We start from the raw sequence: 24808 nt of genomic DNA, 5'->3' as shown, positions 1-24808 counted from the left end.
ATGGGCATTACCTGGGAATTTGTTAGAAATGCAAAATATCAGGCCTGACCTTGCCCCACCTGAATCAGAACCAGCATTTTAATAAGCTCCCCAGCGGTCGGTAAGCCCGTGAGCCAAGAAGATTGCAAAGCACTGCTTTAAAGAGCCATCATCAGTCTCCGTGCTAACAGGGGCTCGCTGGTTGTGTTCCATTCACGTAAAAAATGTTACTGGCAACCAAGTATTCTATGATCAAAGCTCCAAGGGAGCACAAGAGGACACTCTGCTCATTATTTTTCCTCTAGTAAAAAAAATTTATAATTCAGACACCCTGAGAAAGACAAAATGACCTAAGTTAATGATATCTAGATTTTCAGAAAAATTCTTAGGCTGGTTTTTGGCTGTCTTAAACAAAAGGTAGCAAGAGCTGAAAGTTTTGAACAAGAGGGAAGAGCAGGGTTCTCCTTTCCAAGTCTTCCAAGAAACACTGGACCTGCCTTTTGGAGGTTAATGGTGCTGACGTGCAGTTTCTTCATGGGTCCCGTTTCTACTGGTCCACTAGCCAGTGCATCCCCTTGGCCACTCCTCAACATTCGGTGCTGGTAAATCAAAGGGTCCTCCTCTTCATCGGCCAGGGTGTAGCCCTGCAACCAGAGATTATAAACAAAACCTGCTACTCCAGAGGTGCTCCTAGTTCAGAAAACATCCCTCAGCCTTAGGTTATTTTCTGGGAGAGCCAGGATTTAGGTAGGTATGGCTCCAGTATGGACAAAATGAGGCTGTATTCCCCACTGTAGACCAGTCTTTGCCGGTCACTCTTGGTCACGGACAAGAGTGTGAGCATGCAGCTGGCAAAGAGGAAGCAACTGTGAGCAATAGTAAAGGGGTGAGGAGCAGGGGCTGCAGAGTCCACAGCCTGTGCCTATGTTGGCCCACAGCCAAGAATGGTTTTTACATTTTTAAATGGTTGGAAAAAATCAACAGATTACTATTTTGTAACACGTGAAAATTAGAGCATAGTATTTTGGTGTGCATAAATAAATATTACTGGTTTGCAAGCAGGCTCATTCATACGTGTGCACAGAGCTGCTTTCAGGCTGAGTGGTTGCTACAGAGACCACGTAGCCTACAAAGCTGAAAACATGTACTATCATTATAGAAAAAGTTTGCCAATCCCTAGTTGAGAACTAAAAGGGTAGACGTATTTCCATAGCTAAGATGACAAGAATACCAATAGGAAAGACCATGAGGGGCTTGGAAACAAAACGAAGCACAGTTCACCTTGACAATCCTGCAGATGAGGACATCGTAGCGCTGGTGGTTGATTCGGTGTCGCACCAGGACTTTGTTCACCATTGGAATGAAAATTTGGTACTATAACAGGAGATAAGGGAGATCAGAAACCATTACTTTGGAGAGTGGGAAGCAGAAAAAGAACATTACCACCACTACATTATAGCTATTTCTTCTGGGTTTGGGCTCGCTCTGCGGTATTCAGAACCACGTTTTACCCCTCCTGCTATAAGTCTACCCCAATCACTTTCCATCTGGGTTACTGCAGTGGCCTTTCAACAGTCTCTCCACTTCCACTCTTTAGCCTGTTCTTCCACATGGCACTGAGAGTAATCATTTAAAATATTAGGTCAGCTGCCTTTTGACCCAGTGATTCCACTCCTAGGAATGTATCCTAAGAATTCTGAAACATTAATCAGAAAGAATATATGTACCCCGATGTTTATAGCAGCACAGTTTACAATAGCCAAGATCTGGAAACAGCCCAAGTGCCCATCAGTAGGTGAGTGGATAAAAAAGCTGTGGGACATTTACACCATGGAATACTACGCAGCTGTAAAAAAGAAGAATCTTGTACCCTTTGGGACAGTATGGATGGACCTGGAGAATATTATGCTAAGTGAAATAAGCCAGGCAGAGAAAGACAAACATCACATGATCTCGCACATACGTGGAATCTAAAGAACTTAATAAACTGATGAACAGAATAGATTCAATGACATGGAAGCACAGATGAAACTGATTAATGTCATAGGGATGGAGGAGGGCAGGTGGGTGGAGGGGGAGAGAGTAACCAAAGAATTTATATGCATATACGCACAACCCAAGGACATGGACAATGGTGGGGAGAGGGACTGGGGAGGGGGAAGGGACGGGGTGGAACGGGTCATTGCGGAGCAAAAGGGACATCTGTAATATTTTAAACAAAAATAAAATTAAAAAAATGTATATATATAAAAATATATATATATATTAGGTCAGACCATAGTTGCCCTGTGCTCAAAATCCTCCAATGACTTCTAGTCTTGGCTCAGAGTAAAAGCCAAAGTACTTACAATCATTACAACAGTTAGAACAGTGATGTGCAAATGGCATCAGAATCACGGGGCGGGGGGTGGTGGTGGTGCTTATGAAAACAGAGATTTCGGGCTCCACAGCCAGAGTTTCTGGTTCAGTGGGTCTGGGCTGAGGCCAAGCACCTGCATTTCTAAGTTCCCAGCTATGTAGATTAGGACACTGCTCATCTGGGACCACATTTGAGAATTGCTAGCATACAACACCTAGTTTCCACGCACCACCCAGCCCTGCCTTCTGACCATTTCCAAGAACTTCAAGCACTCTGCCCATTTCCTCCTCTGAAGTCATTCTGCTCTCCTGCTGTCCCTTGAACCCTTCAAGCATGCTCCCATTTCCCACCCTTGTGCTGCTATCCCTTCTGCCTGCATCCACCTCTCTGGGATTGGACTTTATTTAGGTCTCTGCTCAAATGTCCACTTATCAGAGGTCTCCCTGTCTACCCTGAATAAACAGCATCTCTCCCACTCCCACCATCACTCTTATGAGACAAATGTGTTTATTAGCTTTGCTTCGTTGCAATGTAAGCTCTGTGAAAACAAGGACATCATTCTGTTTAATATGTTATCCCCAGAGCAGCACTTAGCCCACATAGGTGGCTCAATAAATATTTGCTGAATAAATGAAGAAGGAAAAAAACGCCAATAATTCCAAGTTTTCCGACAGAGGTTCAAGGCCTACAGACTAATAAATGGAGAAGCTCAGTCTTTCTCCCAAAGGCAGGCGGGAGTGCACATCCGCGTAGGCTGCCTTACCTTCTTCCCCAGCTGGAAGACGAGTGAAGACAACGTGTCCATGGCTGTGGGGCGCAATTCTGGGCACTGGTCCAGTGTTCGGACAATCGGGTGAATGATCCGGGAGGCATAGTCGGTGAAGTCCAGGGACTCGGTCAGGCGGTCCACTGTCTCCAGTGCTGCCCTACAACAACCACAACATATAGTAACTGCTAACATGCAGCCCCAACGTAAGAGAAGTAGCTGAGGCTACCTTACCAACCAGCACCCAATGGGAAGGTACAGCTTCTGAGGTATTTTAGGTGACATGGATCCAACATATATTTCAGTGGGATAGGGACAGTTAAGATTTCCATAAACCTGGGACATTTCTGGACTAAAATAACGGGAGTTGCAATAACAACAAGAAAAAGAAGGCTGGGAATTTTAAAATAGGATCTTTTCAACAAAACGCTAAAAGTTTGCTGATGGCTTGTCCCAAGGGCAGGTGCTTACTTCCGAGAGGGCAGTGGAACTTCAGGGGCATCGAACAGTTTCACGATGGGGGGCAACAACAAGTGCAGATAGTCGTCTAGGTTGGCGCCAAATAGCTGGATTGCAGCCAGCAGCTGCAAAAGGGAGCAAAAGCATGGCAATGGACAGGTACAGTCAGGTGTCAAGTATCCAAGTACATGGAGGGGCAGTGCTATGGAGAACTCAAACTTCTGTGGGAACTCTGAAAACCCTTTATTAAGTGGTTTGAACTACATTCTTTTGGTAGCATTTCCTCCCTTCACTTTATTTTGATCACATATTACTTTGCTTTCTCTGAGCTGATTTTAATTGGTAAGGAATTTGTTGCTAGATAACAGAGAAAATAGTCTCGGATAAAACATTTACCAAGAAAAATCCGTTAAAGGAGACAAAACATAAGGATAATCAAGGAGGATGGTGAGCATGCTGCAGACTGTGAGCTGCACGCTGCAATCTTAGTATTTTTAGTCAGTCTTATAGATCAAGCACCACCCTGTCACATAGAACAAGGTCTTGTCTCCTAGCTGACCTGGATGGATGCTGGAAATTCCTCAAGGATGCCCTGGCTACTCACCTTGATGGAGACGATGCGGCCTGGGCTGTTGTCATGCATGAAGACCCGTAGCATGTGTGGGATCAGCTGAGGCAGGTAGAGCTTGAATTCACCGCCAAGAGCTACCACAATTTGCTCAATGAGAAGAATGATTGTGCTCTGGATTGAGGTGTTCATGACCCAGAATTCCTATAAAGAGGGAAGAGACAGGAGCAAAGCCAATATGCTGAAATATGAACCAAGGAACTGAGACGGCAAAAAGGAACAAAAATACAGTGAGCACTGTCTGTCCCAAGATGAGCTCCTTCCCTCTCCTCTCCCCATGTGCCCTTGTATCCTGTCACAGTGACAGTGAACAAATTAAAACTGCATTTCTCTGAATGCACAAGCCTCCTCTGCTCCTTTGTGCTTTGCTCATGCCACTTTTTGCCTAGAATCCTACCTCTTGCCCAGCTAAGCCTTATCTTTCTAGCCTTGGCTCAAGCCTCACTTCTCCTACAAAGGCTTTCCTATTCTCCTTCCATTATCCACTTTGGGTCCCTTTGCCCTCCACTTTTCTAGCATCTATAACATTTAATTCTCTTTGCAACCCTTCCTCTACTAGATTATAAGCTAGTTAAGGGAAAGAACCCCTTCGGTCCATCTCTGTCTCCCCGGAATCTAGCAGAGCACCTGGCATATTCCAGCCACCCAATACACCTTTACAGAATGAACAAATGACTATGTCTATGTCTATGTCACCTGGAGCTCTCAAGTCATCCAGGGTGGATTTTTTAAAAAAATATATCTTTATTGATTTCAGAGAGAGGAAGGGAGAGGGAGAGAGATAGAAACATCAATGATGAGAGTCATTATTGATTGGCTGCCTCCTGCACACCCCCAGTGGAGATCAAGCCCGCAACCTGGGCATGTGCCCTGACCGGGAATTGAACTGCAATCTCCTGGGTCCTAGGTAGATGCTCAACTAATGAGCCACACCCAGCTGGGCCAGGGTGGATTCTTTACTCTGGTTATCACCTGGTCTCTCCCAGAGGGTGATTTCACTGTTAACAAGGCTTTCTGCCCTTTCTGAATTTAGACTTTGCTAGTTATCATATGACAACTGTCCATGTCATTTTCAGGCCTGGAGAGTGCTGCAAAAGAAGCACTTTTCTATGCCGACATAATTACATTCTACATACGTTGCTAAAATAAAAGTGTGGTCAGGCCCTGCCTCAGCACTGCAAGGCAAACTGGCCCACGTCTCTGACACCAGGAAAAGCTGTCACTTAGAGTCAACTAAAAAACATAGTTGCCTCCTGCCTTCTTTAGAACTGATAACAGAAACCCCAACTATGGCAACACATGCCTATTAATACTCATGCCTATTAATACTCATAATTCAGAGTGGAAATCAATAAAAACAAAGGCTAACTCCCCAGGAGGAAGGCTTTATAGAAGCATACAGTATTTTTATTTAAAAATTATTTTTAAAGCATAATTAATTAGAAAGTAAAAACCATACTAAAAGGTGCTGGCAAAACATTCTCTCTGCTTGGAGCGAGAGAGATTCTCTCAGAGAAAGTTACTGTTCTGTAGATAAGGAAGCTTTGCCAAGAAACAGCACAGACCTAATGGTCTCCACCGTTTTTCTGATGTTCACTCCTTTGCACTACACTCCGCCTTCCTTAGAGAAAGCCCCCTACCTCCCCACTGTATTACTCGTGGCTCCTCACAGGGATTGCTCTACTCAAGGGAGCCAGGCAGCCTGCCCAGGGATGTGGACTGGATCAGTGTTCACAAAGACTGTTCTCCTGGGCTTGGGGGAGCTCATTAATGCCCAGGATCAACAGCCAAGAGGAGCCCTGTTGCAGCTTCTCTACCTTGGAAGAAATGAAAGCTGCATTTAGCAGGTATGAGTCTCCCTGCCTCAAATCCCTGCTTTGGTCATTAGTCCTTTTTGGGGAACAAGTCACAGATCACTTGGGCTTCAAACTACAAGCACACTGCTCCTCCCTGCCCCTCACCAGGACCATCCCCAGGCTCTTTAGCATTCTGCCTGGCGCCTCCTCATACTGAGGCCACCATGGCAGCAGTCAGGAAACAGAGCAGCTTTAATTATTCATACACGGAGGTTTTCAGTTTCAGACTCAGTTTCAGGAAGATCCATTTCTGAAGCCAGCCACTTTGATTTTAGTCCTGCTGCTTCTCCAAGCTAACTACAAAGGGCTTGTGTGAAGCACAGAAATTCTTGGAAGAACTGTCTTCTACTTCTTTCAGGACACAACCATCTCTACAAAGCAACCTTCCCAACAGAGACATTTAAGTTATATAGAACAGCAAGAGGCAGGCCTCCCATCAAACAGAAGATCGCTATTGCCATCAATGGGGAGTCCTGCACCTGCTTAAAACGTGTTATAAAATTGGGGATGCGAGCCTTTCCGCATGAGGCAGCATGTATGCCCCCGAAGGCAGCAGGGTTATGGAGCACCTTCCTCCTCAGCGCCCAACAGGAGTCCATTGTACTCAACAGTCCTAGGAGACACACTCCCACAGCTAAGGCCAGGCAGTTAGAAAGAGGGCTTTTGTGGGAACAGTGATGCACTGTTGACATATTACAGTGAAACTGCTTTATTGTGTGTAAGGCAAAGAACTCAAGAGCCTATTTCCTGCAGAATAATTACCTCTGGATTTCTCCGCAGACTTCATACCTGTTCTCTTGTACCCGGGAGCACTGCAGCAACAGCCCTCCCCGCCCTTTCTAATGCCATGGGACACCTTCCTTCGCCTTATACTTGGGTTCTAAGAGTTCTACCCTGACCCATGAAAAAATGTCCGCGCTGTCGAAACCTGCTCTGAGGATTCCTTGACCCAAGCACTGATGAGGAGACCAAAGCATTAACTTCTACTCACTCTCATGAGGGTGACTATTTCATCCATGTAAGGTCTGATGTGGCTCTTCACGAAGGACACCAGCATTCCCAGCTGCTGGAACAGAAACTGAAATGGAGAAGAGGTCAGCACACTGGCACCAGGAAGGATGCAGAACTACCCTAAGTCCACATAAACAATAAAGACAACCATGAAATCAGTTTCCGCGCCACCCCATCTACTGAGAATAAGTTTCAAAGACTCAGACTTAAAGTCTTTGGTGGTGATGGTGGTGGGGACTAGTAACAGCTGTCCATGGCTTCATATACCAGGCAAGCCAGTTCCTGCAGAGCAGAGGCTCGGGGGCCAGACCGGCTATTTTAAGCCACTCTAGCACCTATCGGACTCTACAATTATCTAAAGCAATAACCTGAGGAAATTTATAGATACCTTTTAGGATTACTGAGAACTCAGTGAAGTTCATTACATAAAAGTAAATTGTACTTCTATACTCCAGGCACAAAGTTAGAAAATGTACTTTATTATTTTTATTGTATTGATTTTTTTAAAGAGAGAGGAAGGGAGAAAGAGAGAAACACTGATTTGTTCCACTTAGTTATACACTCATTGGTTGATTCTTGTATGTGCCCTGGCGGAGGATTGAACCCACAACCTTGGCATATTGGGACAATGCTCTAACCAACTGAGCTACCCAGCCAGGGCAGAAAATGTACTTTCTGAAAAAACACCACCTCCTCTAAATGTACATCCAACTGAATATATTCACAGAAGGAAAAATAACTAATTCAAGTATCTTATAAACACAGTACTCTATCTATTCACCCTTGTGGAACACAGTCTAAGGATAGCAGGAACTGCAAAGCCACTTCAAACTTTACATAGTAGGTTTGCAGTCCGTAGAGGTAGAGGTATAGTAACCACATAACTGCTTTGCATGTTCTGTGGTTTAGAAAAAGAAAAAAGAGAGCAAGAGAGAAAGAGGAAAAGGGGAAAATTCCTCTTTACAGAAAAATGCAAGCTATTAAAAGCAGAAAGAATAATAGAACTAGAAAGTCACTATTGTGCAACCAATGTGATAGCTGGCGGAGGCAAGGATCGTCGATGGATGCTAAAGCCATTAGGTAAAAGGTAGTTGGGGACACAGTCTCAAAGAATCACCCCACAGATTACTTAATGACTAAGGAGAAAAGGTAGCTGTACAATGGGGAGCACTGACAGATACCACCTAACCACATGCTCAAACTTGGCTCAACAACGAGGCAAATGACATGAGCTCCAGCGACTTCCCCTCTGTAGTACCCTCACTAAAACCTGACTTAAACCTAATCACGAAGCAGCAGCCAGAGGTCCACGCTGTGGGACATCCTACCAAACAACTGTTTATGCCATATGGACCCTAGGTTACAGAGAATAACCACGCCGTCCTTCCCCACAGGCATTCGTCTTTTAGCCATTTTGAGGGGAAACTTGGGAAATAGGGCCACCTGATTAAACCTGTGCACTTAGGTGTCAGAAGCGAAGGGAGAGGAGGGCAAAAGGTTCCTCAGCCCACAGAGCACACTATTAGGAAGCTGGGACACAGATGGGCCTTCCACGCAGGTATGGCTTGGAGCAGGGAGGAGCAAGGGTTGAGGGTTAGCTACTTACTTCCCGGATGGCCCCATCACAGACCCGGATGACATTCAGGAATGTGGGCATGACCTGGGGCAGGAACTGCACACATTTGAGCCCCAGGGACTTGAAGATGAAGGTGATGGCCTGGACGACCATGGTGTGATGGTGCGAGAGGGACTGGTCTCGGAAGATCCGCATCAGGGCAACCATGGACACGGCTGGGTAGAACTCGTCCAGAGGCAGATTTCCCATGTTGACCAGCATTTCACTGGTGCTATAGTCAGCTAGGACAAAAAGACGAGAATACGTGACATGACTCTGGCTTTAGGCAGAGCATGATTGTATTAACAACAATAAAAAAGCCTCCTGAAAGGCATTAGCATTCATATCTTTCTCCCTTGTTCCAACACCGTGAGAAATACAGGATATATTACGAACCAATGAATAGACTCTCAGTGTCAAGGACGAAGCAGTCTTTGGCTTTCCTATTACCCAAACCACTAAAGCCTAAAATAGTACATGATGGGTTTTCTTCAAATTGCTATGTTTAACTTAGCTTCTTACCATTACAGTCTACAACTTTGTAGCTGAAACCATCTACAAAAATAATTACTTCCTCAAATGAAAATAAAGGGAATTAAATTAGGCAAACATCTGTTCAGCAGCTGCTTGGTCCCTCTAGGCAATTGAGACAAGTGAGTGGCAAGTGCTACCTGACCTGAACAACAAGGACCTCAAGGACTTGGGGTGGGTGGTTAACAGTGCAGTAAGAAGAGGGTCAGACTAGATGACTGGCACTGTGAGTAAGGGGGACACCTGGAGGGACATGGCTCAGGCTCTGCTCCTGTCAGGATAACACCACAGGCACTCTTCTCTAATATATAGAGGAACAAACTGGAAGCAATATGGTCCCATCCACAGAATTTAGGAACAAATTATTTTATTTTTGGGAAAAAACATTTTGCTGGAGTAGTTGGGAAAGGCACTGTTGAACTTTCACACTTTTGGAAAGAAACCCGCCCTGATGAACAGTAGGTTATGATTAGAAAATTCTCCGGCATCCCCACACCCTACCCAATCTCTCAGGAACATGTTCAAAGGCAAAAGGGCTCTAGGGCCAAACTACCTGGTGGACAAAAGAGCCCTGGGATCTGGCTGCTACTAGTGTTCACAGGCCCGAGCCTTCCTCAGATTTCCCTATCAATTAAAACAGGAAGAATAAAGTTCACCCTCTTCCTCCCTGGGTGCCCCGGGGATAGAAGACATCAGAGAAGCACTAGCAAAGAATAGGGGTGAACAGAGGTGATGAGGGATATTCACATCCCTCATCAGCCCCAACAAGTGAGTACAGACTTAGCCTGTTAACCCTTAAGGACAAAGATCCTGGGTAGATGTGAGGACTCTGGACCACCCGGAAGCAGCATCCCTGCTAAGATTCAAGAGGAAATTATTGACTTTTCACTCAAAATTGTGAAGAGAGCCAATATGCTCTAATTTGATAGTTATCCACCCAAGACTCTTTCTAAACATGGCTGCCAAGGGCTCTGTGAGGTAGACACTTGGCAAATCTCTCATGGGTCTCCTCAACTTACAGGAATCCTGGCTTGACTTGGATTCAGACAGGCTGACAGCAGAAGCATCCCGGGACTGGTCGATCATGCCGATGTTCACCTTGTGCTTGTAGGGATCCAAGGCCCCCAAAAGCCCTAACACACGAATGGCCTGGGTGGGAAAGAGGATGGAAAAAGAGAACAATCATTACAACATCTGATTACAATGGCTCTCAGGGGTATTCTTCTCATGTTCCATGATACTCAATTCATACCGAGGGACAGGCTAAATGAACAGAATGGAGAGGGACAGGAAGTCTAATCAATACTGTCAGAGCATGTTAATGCCACGAACTTTCGTGTCTCTCTCTCTCTCTCTATTCTCCAGCAAACCCTTCAAAGACCAAGTGTAGCATGCTCCTTACCTCTCTCCGTGTGCCCTGGTTCTGCTCAGTCTTCAGGAAATTCAGCAGCACCTCAAGCAAAGTGGGGTACTTTCTGTAGGGCTCCACCACATAGCCAGTGCTGGCCACCAACTGTCCCAGTGTCCACAGGGCCACCTGGATAGACAAAAGCTCACATGTGAGTTGAGCCAGTAAGAATTTCCAGTAACGACACTAAACATGAATAGAAATCCTGAGAGTTGGGAAACAAAAACAAAGCTACAAACCAATACAACAATCACTGAATCAAAAAGTAAAGAATAGTTTCACCTTTCCCGAAGGAAATACATAGTCCTTCCATATCCTCACTGATTAGCAGGAGAAGGCTGACTCAAAAGGAAATGAAAATTGCTCTTAATTTTAGTCTCATCACCTAATAACCTCAATGACTAACAGGAAGTCAGGTTGGGGAGGAGGGGGGAGCTGAAGCTCTCTGGCCTCCAGGCTGGACGCCAAGGCTTTCTTTTTCCTTTTAGGGGCAGGGCCCTGACAGATGACCTGCATTTTCTTTGTCTAGATGAAATGCCACTGGCCAGCCCTGATATTCACTGAAAGTGGCTCCTGGTCAGGATGACAGCTAATTCGGGTTCCATCTCTTTCTTCCTTTTACTCATTCAGCAAGTATTCCTGAGTACCTACGATATGCTAGGTGCTGGCTGGGGACACGAGATCACTAAGAGAGATAAGGTCCCTGGCCTCATGGAGTCTGTCCTGCTGTCAGGAAGCAGTGGTACTCACCTGCCTTTTGGCCAACAGAGAGGAGTCCTGGAGCATGTCCATGATGATAATAAAAAGTTCATCTACCCATTTCCTCATTTCTAGGCCACTAACCTACAAAATGAAAAAGAGGGTGGTAGATAAGAGTGGAAATGACATTAAGAAGTATTTTGACTTAATAGTATTCTTTCCATCCTATGGAGAAAGCAGATGTTTTCTTACCTGAGCCAACTCTCCTATTGTAGCCAAGACATTATTGATCACACCAGGGTTTGGATCAGGGTCTGGATCTTTCAGCTTCAAAATTAAAGCCTACGGAAAAAAGGTATGAGAAAACGAATGAAGGCTGGAGTCTACGAAAAACCTTTCTTTTACAAAAGCAAAATTCACCTGAGACCATCTCAGTCATCGATAAATTAATCCTAGGTTTTATGAACCCAGGATTTCTCTGGAATGTGGATTCTCAAACTTTGCTCCATACTGCAGACAAGTCTGACACAGGACAGAGCTGGAAGTGCCATGATTCAAAAACATTTAACAGGCCTCCTCTGAATTATATCAGCGTGATCATTTGCCCACATTCACATAAATTATGAAGACCTCATGACTCAATAACACATTCAAATTTGAAGACTGTTTCAGATTTTAAAGCTCATTTTTTCTTCATTTTGGAGGAGCTGCTTTATGCTGCAATCCACCTACTCCTTTCCAAGCACGGATTTGATGATGTGCTTGAAGCATCACCTCTTGTAAGGAGAGCCCTTTGCTGCAATTGGTGAGATTCTTGGTATTCTTTAACTGAGGGTGCTTGATGTAGCCTTTGTCCCTGGGACCAAAGAAATTGTCTATTTTGCTCAGCGTACCAGTGAGCACTAAATCACTCCCATCACCCTGAACAAGAGGGCATAAGACAAATCAGAGCAAGTGCTGTTCTCTGTCTGTTGTGAGTTACCTTTAGAATAGGCTCCATGTAGGGGCGGATGAGTCGGGGAGCGTTGGAAACCAGGTGACCCAGCATGCGGGCACTCTGCTCTTTGATTCTTCCAATACCGCTGTGCTCCAGCTCTGTCAAAATCTGTAGAGAGGAACTGCGTGTTAAAGGGAAAGTGTGGACAGGAATCAGGAGAAGGAACCAGAACTCCACTGTGGGTCAGGTAACTGCCTGATACTTTAAGCAAAGGATGTCTCTGCAGTTCACAGAGTCTTGAATGCAGCAGCGACTGAAAAACTGTGAAACCAGCCTTCTCCCCATCACAGCACCCAAGGTCCCATTGTCCTCTCCAAAGCACAGCTTTTAACAGTCAGCAGTCACAGAAGACTGGGAAAACTAGGGATAGCTGTGAGTAGCATTCTGCAGAAATGAGGAATGAAAGAGGGGCTCTCTGCCAGAAAAATCTTTGTCCAGACAGCAAATCACTATGAGTGCCTATAAATAATGACAAAGGCATCAGAAACTAGAACAGCTATGACTAAAAGAAATACTGATGTTCAGTCGTGGTTTCAGGCACATCTGGGTAAATCCAAGCAGTTAGGGATCATACCAACAGAACCCCTTGGACCTTAATGAGGAGAGATAACATGTTCATTCCGACATCCTTCAAACACCAGTAAAGTGCACATTGTGCTCACATGACACAGACATTAAGAACTTATAGACAGACTTCTGAGGAGCTGGATGCCAGAGGAAATCTCTGAACAGTGAGGGAAGTGAAAAAACAAAGGTCGTGCTAACTCTGTTACTCAGAGAAGGAATCTACAACTTAATATTCTGTTTTGTCTTGGTTACTGACTGATTTTCTGGATCCCCTCAGTGGCTGTTTTTCCTGTCACAGCAGACAGCAGCAAGAGGATGGAACGGAATATCAAGAACAGACCCACACAGCGAGGAGAGATGGCGGGCTAGGAGGAAACGGGCACCAGCGAGGAAAGCACGGCTCTCTGGGGCAGCGCACAGCCCAATCAAAGTACCCCAATTCACCTTCAGAGCCAGGCAGCATCACTACACCCTAATCGCAACGCCCAATGCCCACCTCGATGGTTACGCCAGCAAGAAAAGACCAAAGCACAATTAGGGTATATCCCTTATCATGGTATGAAAATGTGCAATTCAACTTGGGAAAATTCGCATCAAAGCTTAAAAACGAGAAAGATTATTTAAACTTTGGAGTTTCGGAGGCGAAGTTCAGTCCGTGGTATGTTCACTCAGTGGTGCTTCAGGCCCTCCAGTATCAGGGAGTGAGACAACCTGGTAGCTTACTGTAAGCTTCCAGAGGACGCAGGCCCCACCTGGCCTGTTCCCTGATGATATGCTTCTAGCACCCAGCACACTTGGATCGTCATAGGTGCTCAAAAGGTCTGTTAACTGAATTAACACACTGATACTCTCACTAGGAGCTATTTCTTTATGAAGCTTATTTAGCATAATTTGAACTGGCAGGCTGAACAATGATTTCTTTTCCTTCCTAAAACCTCAGGTATTTTAAAAAGACAAAACAATAGGCATTCCAAACACAGGCCAGCAGTTACAGAAATAAACTATGAGGCCAAAAACAGAAGTGCCACCATAAGTATAATCTTCTAATTTGTTGAGTGATGATATAATTTATTGCCACTAATTATGACAGATTGTGAATAAATGACATTTCTCTAGGGTAAAAACTACATATATTAATGATTTCCTACGTTTAAGTTCTTTATATGTTATGAAAAGTGTTTATTTCAAAAGAATCTATGGGAGAGGCTCAGGAAGCAGAGGGTGAAGTGGGGACAGGGTAGAAGTGGGGGGAAAGGAAATGAGTGGGTAAGTCACACTGAGACCCAGAAAAGGTGGGTGGAAGTAACTTGAGGCAGGAAGGACTGGACCACACATCGCTCACAGTCAGGGAACTTAGCTGGGTAAAGACAGGTTTCAGCAGGAAATGAAAATCTACTGGACCTACCAGCAATGTCAATCTGAATCTACCTTAGGCTCTAGTCCAAGCAGCTTAGTTTGGCATCTCACATTATTTAAGAATGAAAGCCAGGGACCACAGACCAGGGCAGTAACTTTGAGGAACAATGGTGGAGCCTCACGCTTGGCCTCTGTGCTTGACCTGGCATCAGCAAGAAAAGCAGGAGTGTGGAAGGATAGAGGCACTGGGAAGACCATCTGCAGCTAAGAGCGCTGAGAAATGGAATCGCTGGTGACTTGCCAGGAAAAAGAAAGAGCTGCATGAAAGGTTAGCGTGGGACTAAGAGGCACCCTGGAGTCTTACTGACAAGAAGCTACAAGCTGATAAACATTAGAACTGCCAATTACAAAGCCAGGAAAACATGTGGACCTTGGGGCCAATTGTGGCTTCTACAATCAGGTAGATCAATCTTTCTTCCCCTCCCTTGTCTTAAACTCTCTTTCCCCAAACAGCTGTCATGATGAAAGTCCTCTCCCCATTGCCTCTAGATTTCACTGTCATATCATTACCTGGATGAGCATCTTGCGCAGAAAAGGCATGACGAAGGCTGGGTTCATGCTACTGAGCCGGCCCACGGTGCAGATGGCCAGCTCCCGGATCTCAAACACCTGGTCATTCAGGGCCACAAACAGGGCCTGCAAATTCTCTGCCTGGGCCAGGTGTGCATCAAAGCGCTCATCCAGGGATGCCAAGACACAATAGCGAATGTCAGGGTCTGCAAAAACAAGTAAGCCTTTGAACACCCCTCCAGTGCTCTCATCCTTCCAGTCCTTTCCCAGTGGTCACCTCCATTGCCATCAGCCTAGAGAGAGGATGTCAGACACCTTTCTCTCATCCAACCTGTTGTTCTTTTCTTTAGTCACAGGGACAAGGACAACAGAATTAAAGACATCTTACAGCAATAGGCTGGAGCAGCCAAGCCTAACACCTTGGCAGAGAAGAGCTGGAAGTCAGCTTGTGGCTGAAGGTCTCTAGAGAGGCCACGCAATGAAACTGCCCCAAACCGCAAGCTTCCCGAGACTGCTTCTGTCTAATAAACTTTACCAGGGTCTGTTATCCCGACCACAAGCAGCTTGCTGAGCACATCTGCCACCACCTGCACTGCAGTCTGGCTGACCACGTGAGCATGGCCGCTGATGAGGTGGACAGAGGGCGTGAGCAGGCGGGAGCAGGTGCGGGCAGCTTCCATGCGGATCTCCTTGTGCTCACTGTTCAGAAAATGATCCGCACAGTGGCGGACAAACTGGGTCAGAGAGTGTCCTGGATACAAAGCAGAAAGAAAACAACAATCACTGTGGATTCAGACAGTAGGTCCACAACTTGCTAGCTGCATTTTCCATTTTATGGCTACTAACTCAATTTTCAACAAGATATTGATCAATAAGGTATTGACTCTTCCTAACAAATGAGCTTCCAGTCATTAGAAAGGAAGAAGGGAGGTGAAGGAGCTGGAGACAGAAAAAAGGCACCTCCATCCTAACCCTTCCTCTACTCCTTTCAATGAAAAATGGTTTTGCTTTATTTTGACCGACCCTTTATATTCCCGGAGAGTAAAACAATTCTTGGTCAATTTTACCTTGTCTCTTTTAGTTCCTGACTTAAATATCAAAAAGAGAGTCTGATGTAGGCTGCGTTTAAATATAGTTACTTTTTATTCATTACAAATAAACTGTCCTGGGTGCTAACGCCGTGAGTGAAGGAACTGCAACAGGGAAAACAGATGGCTGTCCGTACTCAGGCTTTTCATACTTGTTTGCTTCCCTCCAGGCTTGACTGACACCACCTACATGATCTTAAACTTCAAAAAAGTGTCCATTTTTCTCTCCTGAACTACATCTTTCTCAGGAATTAGTGGGGATTTATATGCAGCTTGGAATTCCGAACTGAACTACACAGCACAGCACTCTTGGAAATCACATAGCCACAGCAACACGAACACCCAAAGCCCCCGCTCACACACATTAAAGCATTAAATACCATCTCAGTTACCTGGAGGTGGGAGCTGAGGGAATCTACCTCTGATTTTTCCACCTCTGAAGCATTAGATCCTTGGACTAATGCATACTTTTCCTGAATACCATCTGCCCCAAAACTCAGTATGGGACAAAGGAACAAGCAGTAGGAATAGGAATTAACACTATACAGAAAGAATCTAGGAAGGATGAGCTGCTGAAGTCAGCTACCCTGTCTCTGGGGCCCCTAGCAAAACCCAGGAATTCTAGATACCCTCACTCCTTTCTTGAGGTTCCCAGCATCACTAAACTATCTTTGCAAGAGCCACTGTAATTTACTCCCTCCCTTCCTCCCTCCTTCCTTTTTTAAATAATTTTATTGATTTCAGAGAGAGAGAGAAACATCAATGATGAGACAGTCATTGGTCAGCTGCCTCCTGCACACCCCCTGCTAGGGATCGAGCCCGAAGCCCAGGCATGTGCCCTGACCAGGAATCGAACTGCAATCTCCTAGATCCTAGGTCAATGCTCAACCACTGAGCCACATTGGCCACCTGGGCACCATTGCAATTTCTTACCTTCAAATTCAAAGCTGCCAAGAGTTCGGAGGGCAAGAGTGATGCTGCCCACATCACTGGCCTCAGGGAGGGTTGTGAGGCCAGGGGAAGCCAGCTGATGGGCCAGGCCCTTGGGCATGCCTGGGTGCCGGAGGGGCTTGTGCATGAGGACCAGGGATAGCATCTTCAGTAGCCCATCTTGGATATCCTTCTTCAGCTGCGGAATCTGACGGCTCAGGTCGTAGAGCACAGCTGTGAGGGCGGGGCTAAGGGGGAGGACACCAGTCATACATGGGGCTACATAGATGACATGTGGTCTGCTCTTGAGAAGAAACAATCCTCCTTGTCCAGCAAGGGGATCGGGCCCCCTCACTGCTTGGTCTTTAAAGTAGAAAGGATACTATAAAATAGAATAAATGCCCTGAACTCCCTTGGCCTGGTCACAGATTTCAAAATAATGAGTTTCTGGTCCTTGCCATGAGAGAACTTGCTTACGGTAATCCAGCCACTGTAGAAAACCAAGTCTCACCAAGCAACCCAGGAGGCAGATTGAGAGCACCGTCCTTATTTTACAGATGAAGAAAACTAAAGTGTAGAGAGCTTAAGCAACTTACCAATAAACATGTACACTACAGCTGCAAACACTAACTGAGCACTTCTTATATGCAAGGCACTGTGCTAAGAGTGGCTATTTCATTAACTCTTTCACTTAATCCCTGCAACCCTAGACAACAGGAATTGCTATTGTACCCATTTTTCAGGTAAGAAACCAGAGGCTCAGAGAAGTAAAGTAACCTTGTCAGGATCACACAGCTAGCTAGTGATGAAACTAGGATTTGAAAGTAGCCTATGTGTTTAGTGAGAGCTATCCTGCCTATCCAATTTAACAACTATGCCTCGCTCTTTCCACACCATCACAGTACCGTGGCTCATGCCTCATACTACCACAGATGAAGAAAGCTGAGGTTTCCAACACCCACCTCAGTCCCACCGCCAGCATAGGCTCCAGCAGCTCCTTGATGTCCTGCTGGATGCCTGGCCCCATTGCCCGAGCCAGCATGCTGATGCAGGTGAATACTGTGGCATCCACCTGCATGGCCTTCTGTCTCCTGCAGAGAGCCAGAGAGGGGCTAGTTTAGACATAAGGACATTCTGTGATGCCCCACCTCAAAATTGCCTTGGGGCAAGGAAGGCTGGTTACCCAGGTAGGGTCACCACATGTGGGTGTGCAGGTTATCTGCTGCACAGTACTAGGGGGCCCATCACACCAAAGTTACTGTAGATCTGTATATAGTATTTAAAACAACAATCCAGCAGATGGCAGTAAAGTGTCTTGAGGAAGGGGCCTATTTCCTCAATTCACACAAAAGGTACCATATTGGTTAGTGTGATGCTGGCCAAGGTACCTATTTAGGAAGCAAACTGAACGATATGTGCATTAGGACCAGAGTGCAGGACACAACCATCATATGGAAAGAAATTCTTTCTATAAGAATGCTGGGCTTTAGAATGGGTAAGGCTTCTTAATTCACCAGGACAATCCTTGCTACTAAAACAGAAAAATACAGACACGATTCCAATTAACGCTGACCCCCCCCAGACTTAGAGAAGATACCCTGGCCTTTCCATCTTGCAGGTGCTAAAGGTTGTTTCATGCTTTATTCATCAGCAAGTTTCAAGAGATGGAATAACATATCCAACTTGAGCGATAAAAAAAGGGCGACGCTTAGGTCCCTTAAGTTCCAGTCTAGGAGTCCTCTCTTTAGGTTTTATATCAAACTAAGATCTCTGATGCCCGGCCGGGCGTGGCTCAGCAGTTGAGCATCTACCTAGGATCCAGGAGATCAAGGTTCGATTCCTGGTCAGGGCACATGCCCAGGTTGGGGGCTTGATCCCTCTGCCAGGGGGCATGCAGGAGGCAGCCAGTCAATGACTTTCTCATCATTGATGTTTCTCTCTCTCCCTTCCTCTCCCTGAAATCAACAAAAATATATTAAAAAAAAAATCTTTGAAAGTCAGATAAAAGAGCAAAACTAGGTGATTCCCAGTAAATAATAATATTGAAAACAGTACTGGCATCTAACATGTTCACAGGGAATTGAACCAACCCAAAATATTTATATCAATGTCACTTCCTTTGGAAAAGGTTGACTTCAGCCCTCCTCGAAGAAGGGCTGTTCTTTACATGATTTGCTATAACATGGAGGTTAATGACGCAGAGAATGGGCTTAAGCTCCATGGAGATGAATGGAGCATCCTTCCTCTACCACCAAATGGGGTGGCAGGTAAATCGTAATAAGAGTTGCTTACTTGTGGGCAAAGTCCTTAGGGGGCAGGGCTGCTCGAATGATGTCCAGCACACGAGGTAAATAGATCTTGAACTCAGACCTCACAGCCACAGAAAGAAGCCCCAGGGCTTGGAAGGCTGCTGTACGTTCCTTCTCCTTCTTGACACAGCTTAGGACATGGTTCATGGTATCCTGGAGGTACTGGGTATCTGAGCACAGAATAGACAAAATGTATGGCTTAAGTTCAGGGTTGGTCTATAGCAAAGGTCAGAAATCCTATAAGTCACTCAGATTTAAGAATAAATTAAGAAAGCCTTTTGGAAAGATGTTAAGAAGAATTTAGAGGATGGACTAACCAAAGACTTATGCCTGACAATCACTCCTCAGATACATCTTTTGGAAATACTAAAAATATAAGATTTTTTCTTTTAATTAAAAAAAAAACTTACAGGCTCTCCAAAGCAATAATATCACATAATTGTCTCCATTAGTGTTATATTTTGAGGAAAAGATATCCTCCTGTTTAAGAAATATATGTTAAATCTTGTTTAAAAACAAAGAGAGGCCCTGGCTGGTTTGGCTCAGCGGTTACTGAGCATTAGCCCACGGACCAAGGGGTCGCGGGGGTTGATTCCTGATAAAGGCTCATACCTGGGCTGCATGATCCCCGCCCTGGTGGGGTGGGTGCGGGAGGCAACTGATGGATGTATCTCTCACATCGATGTCTCTCTCTCCCTCCTCTCCTTCCCTCCCACTCTCTCTAAAAAAATCAATGGAAAAAATATCCTCCAGTGAGGACTAACAAAAACAAAACAAACAAAACAGAGAGGATCACCTAAACTGTTTTATATTATACTGAAATTTAAAGTAATACTAAATACTGTTTGCAATAAACAGGCCATTGCACTTAGCTTCGGCCTAGAAATCACTGCCATTACCTAGAGATTTCTGTCAGTTATATTTAACAGAACAAGATTTAGTCTGTAATGTGGACTACCACACAGTATTTTCATGAAGCCGATGTGCGTGGGCAGGCAATTCTTGGGCACCTGAAACTAAAGTGTTAGAACTCCCGTGAAGGCAGGAATTTCTTGATTCTTGCCTCTTCCTCCATTCCTTCTCTTACTGGCCCCAAGTCTGTGCACTAGAAGCACATAACAGCAGAGCAGGAAAGACCACACATCCACTAGGAAGTTAGGGGTGGCAAGGGCTACCAAACCACAGCTAGGAGACAGTGCACTAGACTCCCAAACAGCACGAAAACATTACTGCATTACTCTAACGAGAAACATCTCCCACAGCTCTTGCGGCCAAATGACATTAAAGCATGCTGGGGTTGAAAACAGAGACCACGGTGACACGAGCCTACAGAGTGCATCAACCAGGAAAACTAGGCCTTTGACCAGGAGAACAGCATTTCAGCAGGAAATGGGCTTAAATCAAGAAGAGAATTTCCTTTTCTGGATTTAGCACCCTAAGAGATTAGGAATTTGACTTTGTTAGTGATTCCAGGCCAATTTTAGGGCGTTTTTGATGTTCCCAAAGCTGACATCATCAGGAAATTCAAGCGAACACTTCTAAACTACAAACTTTAAACAAGCGGAACTTTCCCAACGAGGCACATAGATTGGAGGCTGCCCAGGCTGAATTTCAATGGCATATTTTAGCATATTATTTAATAAAACAACAAAAAGCCACATCAAAAGAATAAACCTAGGCCCTCTGAGCCTCTGTATCCTGCTGCTAGGCAGTCTTTTGAACTTAGTCGGGTAACTGCTTCCACAGTGTGCCAGACTTTCATCAAATTTGGCCTAGTTATTAGGTGTGTTTTTTTGAACCAGACTTTCAACCCAAGATCATTTACAGCTCTACTGAACAGGGGTATGTTTGGTCATCAAAAAAGAAAAAAGCTGCTGGTTATCAGGTGGGAAGAACCGAAAGCTGAAAAAACTGGGGTGATTTTCACAGTATCATCTCTCTCTGGTTCAGTGATTTTATGTGGCTAATTGTCTCTCCTTACTCAACACGTTCTGTTCTCGCACAAAGCACATTCAACAGCTCAACAGCTATATATTTCTCCTGCTGTTTCATCTGGGCTGGGTGGTGAAAAATGAGTGTGTGCTAGGGAATGGCATCTGCCAAGGGTTAGGATGGCCTTCCACTTACACTCCTGGCTCTTATGTGGCCCTGAATGCGTCAATGTGCACCACAGTGAAGTACAAAGATATGTACAGGATGGGGCCCTCTGCAATCAGCAAATGTGGAGGTGAAACGGGACATAAATACGAGCGGACAAATTACACTGGAGTAGTACTGTAATTTTTATCTTTACCTGATTTCTAACATGGACTTAAGAGTAATAATGGTCTCCATTTTTGAGGGCTTACTCTGTGCCAGGCACTTAGAGCAGGTGCTCAGGCATGAATGCAGATCATTTTGTGACACAGGGATTGCCATTTTAATGTTACAAGTCAGGAAAGGTCAAGTAACCTGTCCAAAACCTCATAGTTACGGACAGAGGCAGGATTCACACCAGGTCTGACACCCAAGCCTTTGCACAGCTGGGGGTTAGAATGAAGAGAATAATATTTCTGGCTGGAGTACTCCAGGAAGGCCTTGAGGAAGTCAGTTACCCGAGTTGGGCCACCTTCAGGAGGCAGGTATTCACTTCCCACTGAACACAGGGCAGGAATAGGGAAACCCACAGTCTATCATCCACAAAACCTGCCTCTGAAGCATCCCTTCCTGTGAATGGCGAGGCAGCTCAGTGACCTCTTCAAAGGCAGAAGCAGGGCAGTCACCAGATCCTCCCTGCCCCACCGAGGCTGCGGCAGTATCTAAAATGAATCTGCCCTTCCTTTGGTCTCTTTTCAGTGCATTCATGACTTTGTTGGCTTCCATACATGAGAACATGCTTGGCTCTAGAACTGCCTCTGTGCCTACATGGTCTGATTGTCCCTACATCTGCTGCCTTGGCATCTGCAGAAAACCTGAACTGGTACCCCTGAAACTGGACAGCAGGCAAAGAAACCAGAAGCTAGCCCCTAGTTGGTGTTTCTTCCAATGAGCAGCAGGCATAACTTTTTGGAATCACTTTTCTGTATAATTACCCTTAAGCGGGTAACGACACCTTCCACAGACATCCTCACCTGTGAAAGCAGAAGGTCGGAATGCGGCCAAGCGGGGTAGCAAATTAAGGATTGTCATTTGAATCAGCGAGTTCTTGCTATTCCTGCATTTCAGCACCCACTGGCACACCTGAGAGAGGAAAGGGACAGGGTTGAAGGAAAGGGAGGTGTGGAGCATGGAAGGAGGGGGAGTGGGCCTCTTGCAGCCTACCTGATCAAATTTCTCCTCCATTAGATCTCTGCAGCACCGACTCTCCACCAGGGTGGACTTAGCTGGGCTGGGGGAAGCCCCAAACCCCATGAGGCCTTGATGAGAGCTGTACCCCAGCAGTCCCACCAAGGCGTTTGACTGCTGGGGCTGTACAGCCTGGAAACTGGTGAAGGGGGTAATGTGACGAGGCTTCGTGCTGAAGCCCATGAGGTCTTTGCAGTACTTGTCATGTACCAACTGCTGCTGTGTGATTTCCTCCATTTCTTCTCTTAGGCGCTATATACGTGGGGGGAAAAAACAAAAAACACTTTTGTCTACAAGTGGCACTTGCCCAGACACTTTGAGCCTACAGAGCAACCCATTTGCCTGACCCTGAAAGAAAACTATCTCCAAAGTGGTGGGTGGCCACTTTTCAACTTCAGGATGATGGTTTCCCCAGAACCTTGCAGAAGGCCAGCTTTTGTTCTAATTTAGGCAAAAGAGCACCACCTACTGAACAATAAAGCAGCAGCAGGGGACTGGCTGCCAAGGACTCGCCCCCACCCGAAGTTGGTTTGGGAAAGCTGACTTGCAAATTGCTGTGCCTACAGACCCAAGATCACAGCAAGGAAGCCTCTTGCCAAAGTGAGGGGCAGCCCCACGCCAGCATCCTATTAAGAACAGTCTGCTCTCCTTCTTGCCAGAAACCCAGGTAGAAACAACTTAGGCAAATAATTTTCTCAGAGTCCTAGGAATTCCACAGGAGGTCTGCAATATGCTGGCTGCTACAGAATTCACACCTATCTCCCATTCAAAGGGCTGCTTAGGAATTCACCCTCCAATAGTCCAAAATAAGGATATAAAAATTTTTCTAAACTTCCAAACTTCTCCCAACACAAGACACCCCCCCTCCAAAATCTTGTCTACTATTCCTGTCAAGGTCACCAATGAGTCTCATGCTGCTAAATCTGATGGTCAATTCTCAGGCCTTGTCTTGTCTGACTGACCTGGAGCATCTGATGCAACTTGCTATTTCCTCCTCCCTGAAACCCGCCCAGACTGCTGTAATGACCACCCCTGGCAGCGGGGGAACGCAACCTCCCACAAGGGCCCCAGCTGCTACTCTGAAATATATCGTCGCCCTGTTTGTGCCAAGGCCACACTTTCCATGGGCTGCTCCTAGCCAGTGACCACACACCGCAGGGACGGAACGCAGGCCTCCCGTGATGGCTCTGCAACGCAGACAGGATGCTTTCACCCCACTCTTCTTCCCTCCCTGTTCACTCAGGGTCAGATGTGCACTGAGGTCTGAGGGTTCTCCCAGCTCCCCCCCAATCGTCTCTTGCAGACTACTTCCCTAATAAAATCCTGTGCTTTCAAACCCATCTTTGCAGCTGCTTTTCAAGCTAATCCACCTCCTAACCGGTCTTCCTGCTTCCATTCCTGCCTCTCCCCAAGCTATTCCCCACAAGGAGCCAACCCATCATTAAAAATGGATGACATCACACCATCCTCCTGCATACACATCTCCAACGTTTGCCCTTGCAATGAGGGTAAAAGTCAGTGTTTACCAAGAACTATGAGGCCTAGTAATCTGGCTCCTCCCTCCCTCCCTCCTGTGCTCAGGGTGCACCAGCCACACTTCCTTTCTTTCTGTTCCTTGAATTTGTTAAAACTTTCTCCCACCTCAAGCCTCTGCCTGGAACATAATCTCTCTGCAAGACTGGCTCCTCCATGTCATATAGGTCTCAGCTCCTAATGTCACCACCTAAAGAAGGAACTTCCCTGACCCCCGTCACTGCCCCCACCCCGCTACCCTTCATCCCATTTCTTCATAGAACTTGTTGCTATCCAAAATTATCTTGTTATTTATTGTCTGTTTCTACTAGAAAACATCAGCCCCATGAGAACAAGGATCATGCCTTGTCTTGCTGAGTGTCAGAGAAGCCTGGATTCCCCTCTGACACGGCTTCTCACCTCTCCCTCCATGCTGCTGATTCGGACCAGCTCGTTGAGGATCAGCAAAGCTCCATGGATCCGATCGTCCCGATTCATGCCCTTCTCCTTGGCCAAGGTCTCATCAAACCCTTTCTCTGCTTCTTCAAATGTGTGCTATGTAGTGATAGAGAATGCCTTAATTACCCAATGTCCAAAGTTAGACAAACACAGGCAAACTCCACCTATATGGGGGTTCGGAGGTGTTAGCACTGCTCAGTGCCTTGTACCAATATCATTGACAGTCCTAATTCATCAAGCTCTTGCCTTTAATTTAGCGTCAACTCCCATGATACCACCAGGCAGATACCATTACTTCCCTATTTTAACAGATAAAAAAACAAGCTCAAAGAAATTACATGACTTGTCCCAGGTCACATAGCAAAGCCGAGGCTAGAACCCAGGT

At 45.7% G+C, this 24808-nt stretch overlaps 1 protein-coding gene across 1 annotated transcript in view; it reads right to left on the bottom strand.

The window, feature by feature from the left end:
* Nucleotides 1-24808, bottom strand: part of MTOR (mechanistic target of rapamycin kinase) — a 98889-nt gene that overhangs the window by 68146 nt on the left and 5935 nt on the right. The window contains exons 6-25 of the mRNA XM_016217893.2: nucleotides 24385-24519; nucleotides 22429-22704; nucleotides 22239-22347; nucleotides 19112-19298; nucleotides 17782-17910; nucleotides 16823-17067; nucleotides 15337-15552; nucleotides 14802-15007; nucleotides 12294-12416; nucleotides 11564-11653; nucleotides 11363-11455; nucleotides 10607-10741; nucleotides 10224-10353; nucleotides 8665-8915; nucleotides 7039-7125; nucleotides 4168-4335; nucleotides 3576-3688; nucleotides 3102-3264; nucleotides 1261-1353; nucleotides 477-623 (exon numbers count right to left, since the gene is read on the bottom strand). Of these exons, the coding sequence (XP_016073379.1) occupies nucleotides 477-623; nucleotides 1261-1353; nucleotides 3102-3264; nucleotides 3576-3688; nucleotides 4168-4335; nucleotides 7039-7125; nucleotides 8665-8915; nucleotides 10224-10353; nucleotides 10607-10741; nucleotides 11363-11455; nucleotides 11564-11653; nucleotides 12294-12416; nucleotides 14802-15007; nucleotides 15337-15552; nucleotides 16823-17067; nucleotides 17782-17910; nucleotides 19112-19298; nucleotides 22239-22347; nucleotides 22429-22704; nucleotides 24385-24519 (3096 nt within the window). The remainder of the gene's footprint in view (nucleotides 1-476; nucleotides 624-1260; nucleotides 1354-3101; nucleotides 3265-3575; nucleotides 3689-4167; nucleotides 4336-7038; nucleotides 7126-8664; nucleotides 8916-10223; nucleotides 10354-10606; nucleotides 10742-11362; nucleotides 11456-11563; nucleotides 11654-12293; nucleotides 12417-14801; nucleotides 15008-15336; nucleotides 15553-16822; nucleotides 17068-17781; nucleotides 17911-19111; nucleotides 19299-22238; nucleotides 22348-22428; nucleotides 22705-24384; nucleotides 24520-24808) is intronic.

Source organism: Miniopterus natalensis, chromosome 9 (genome assembly GCF_054644295.1).
Source record: "Miniopterus natalensis isolate mMinNat1 chromosome 9, mMinNat1.hap1, whole genome shotgun sequence".
Classification (NCBI taxonomy): Eukaryota; Metazoa; Chordata; class Mammalia; order Chiroptera; family Miniopteridae; genus Miniopterus; species Miniopterus natalensis.
The sequence above is the reverse complement of the archived record's forward strand: the minus strand, read 5'-3'. Positions and strand labels throughout refer to the sequence as shown.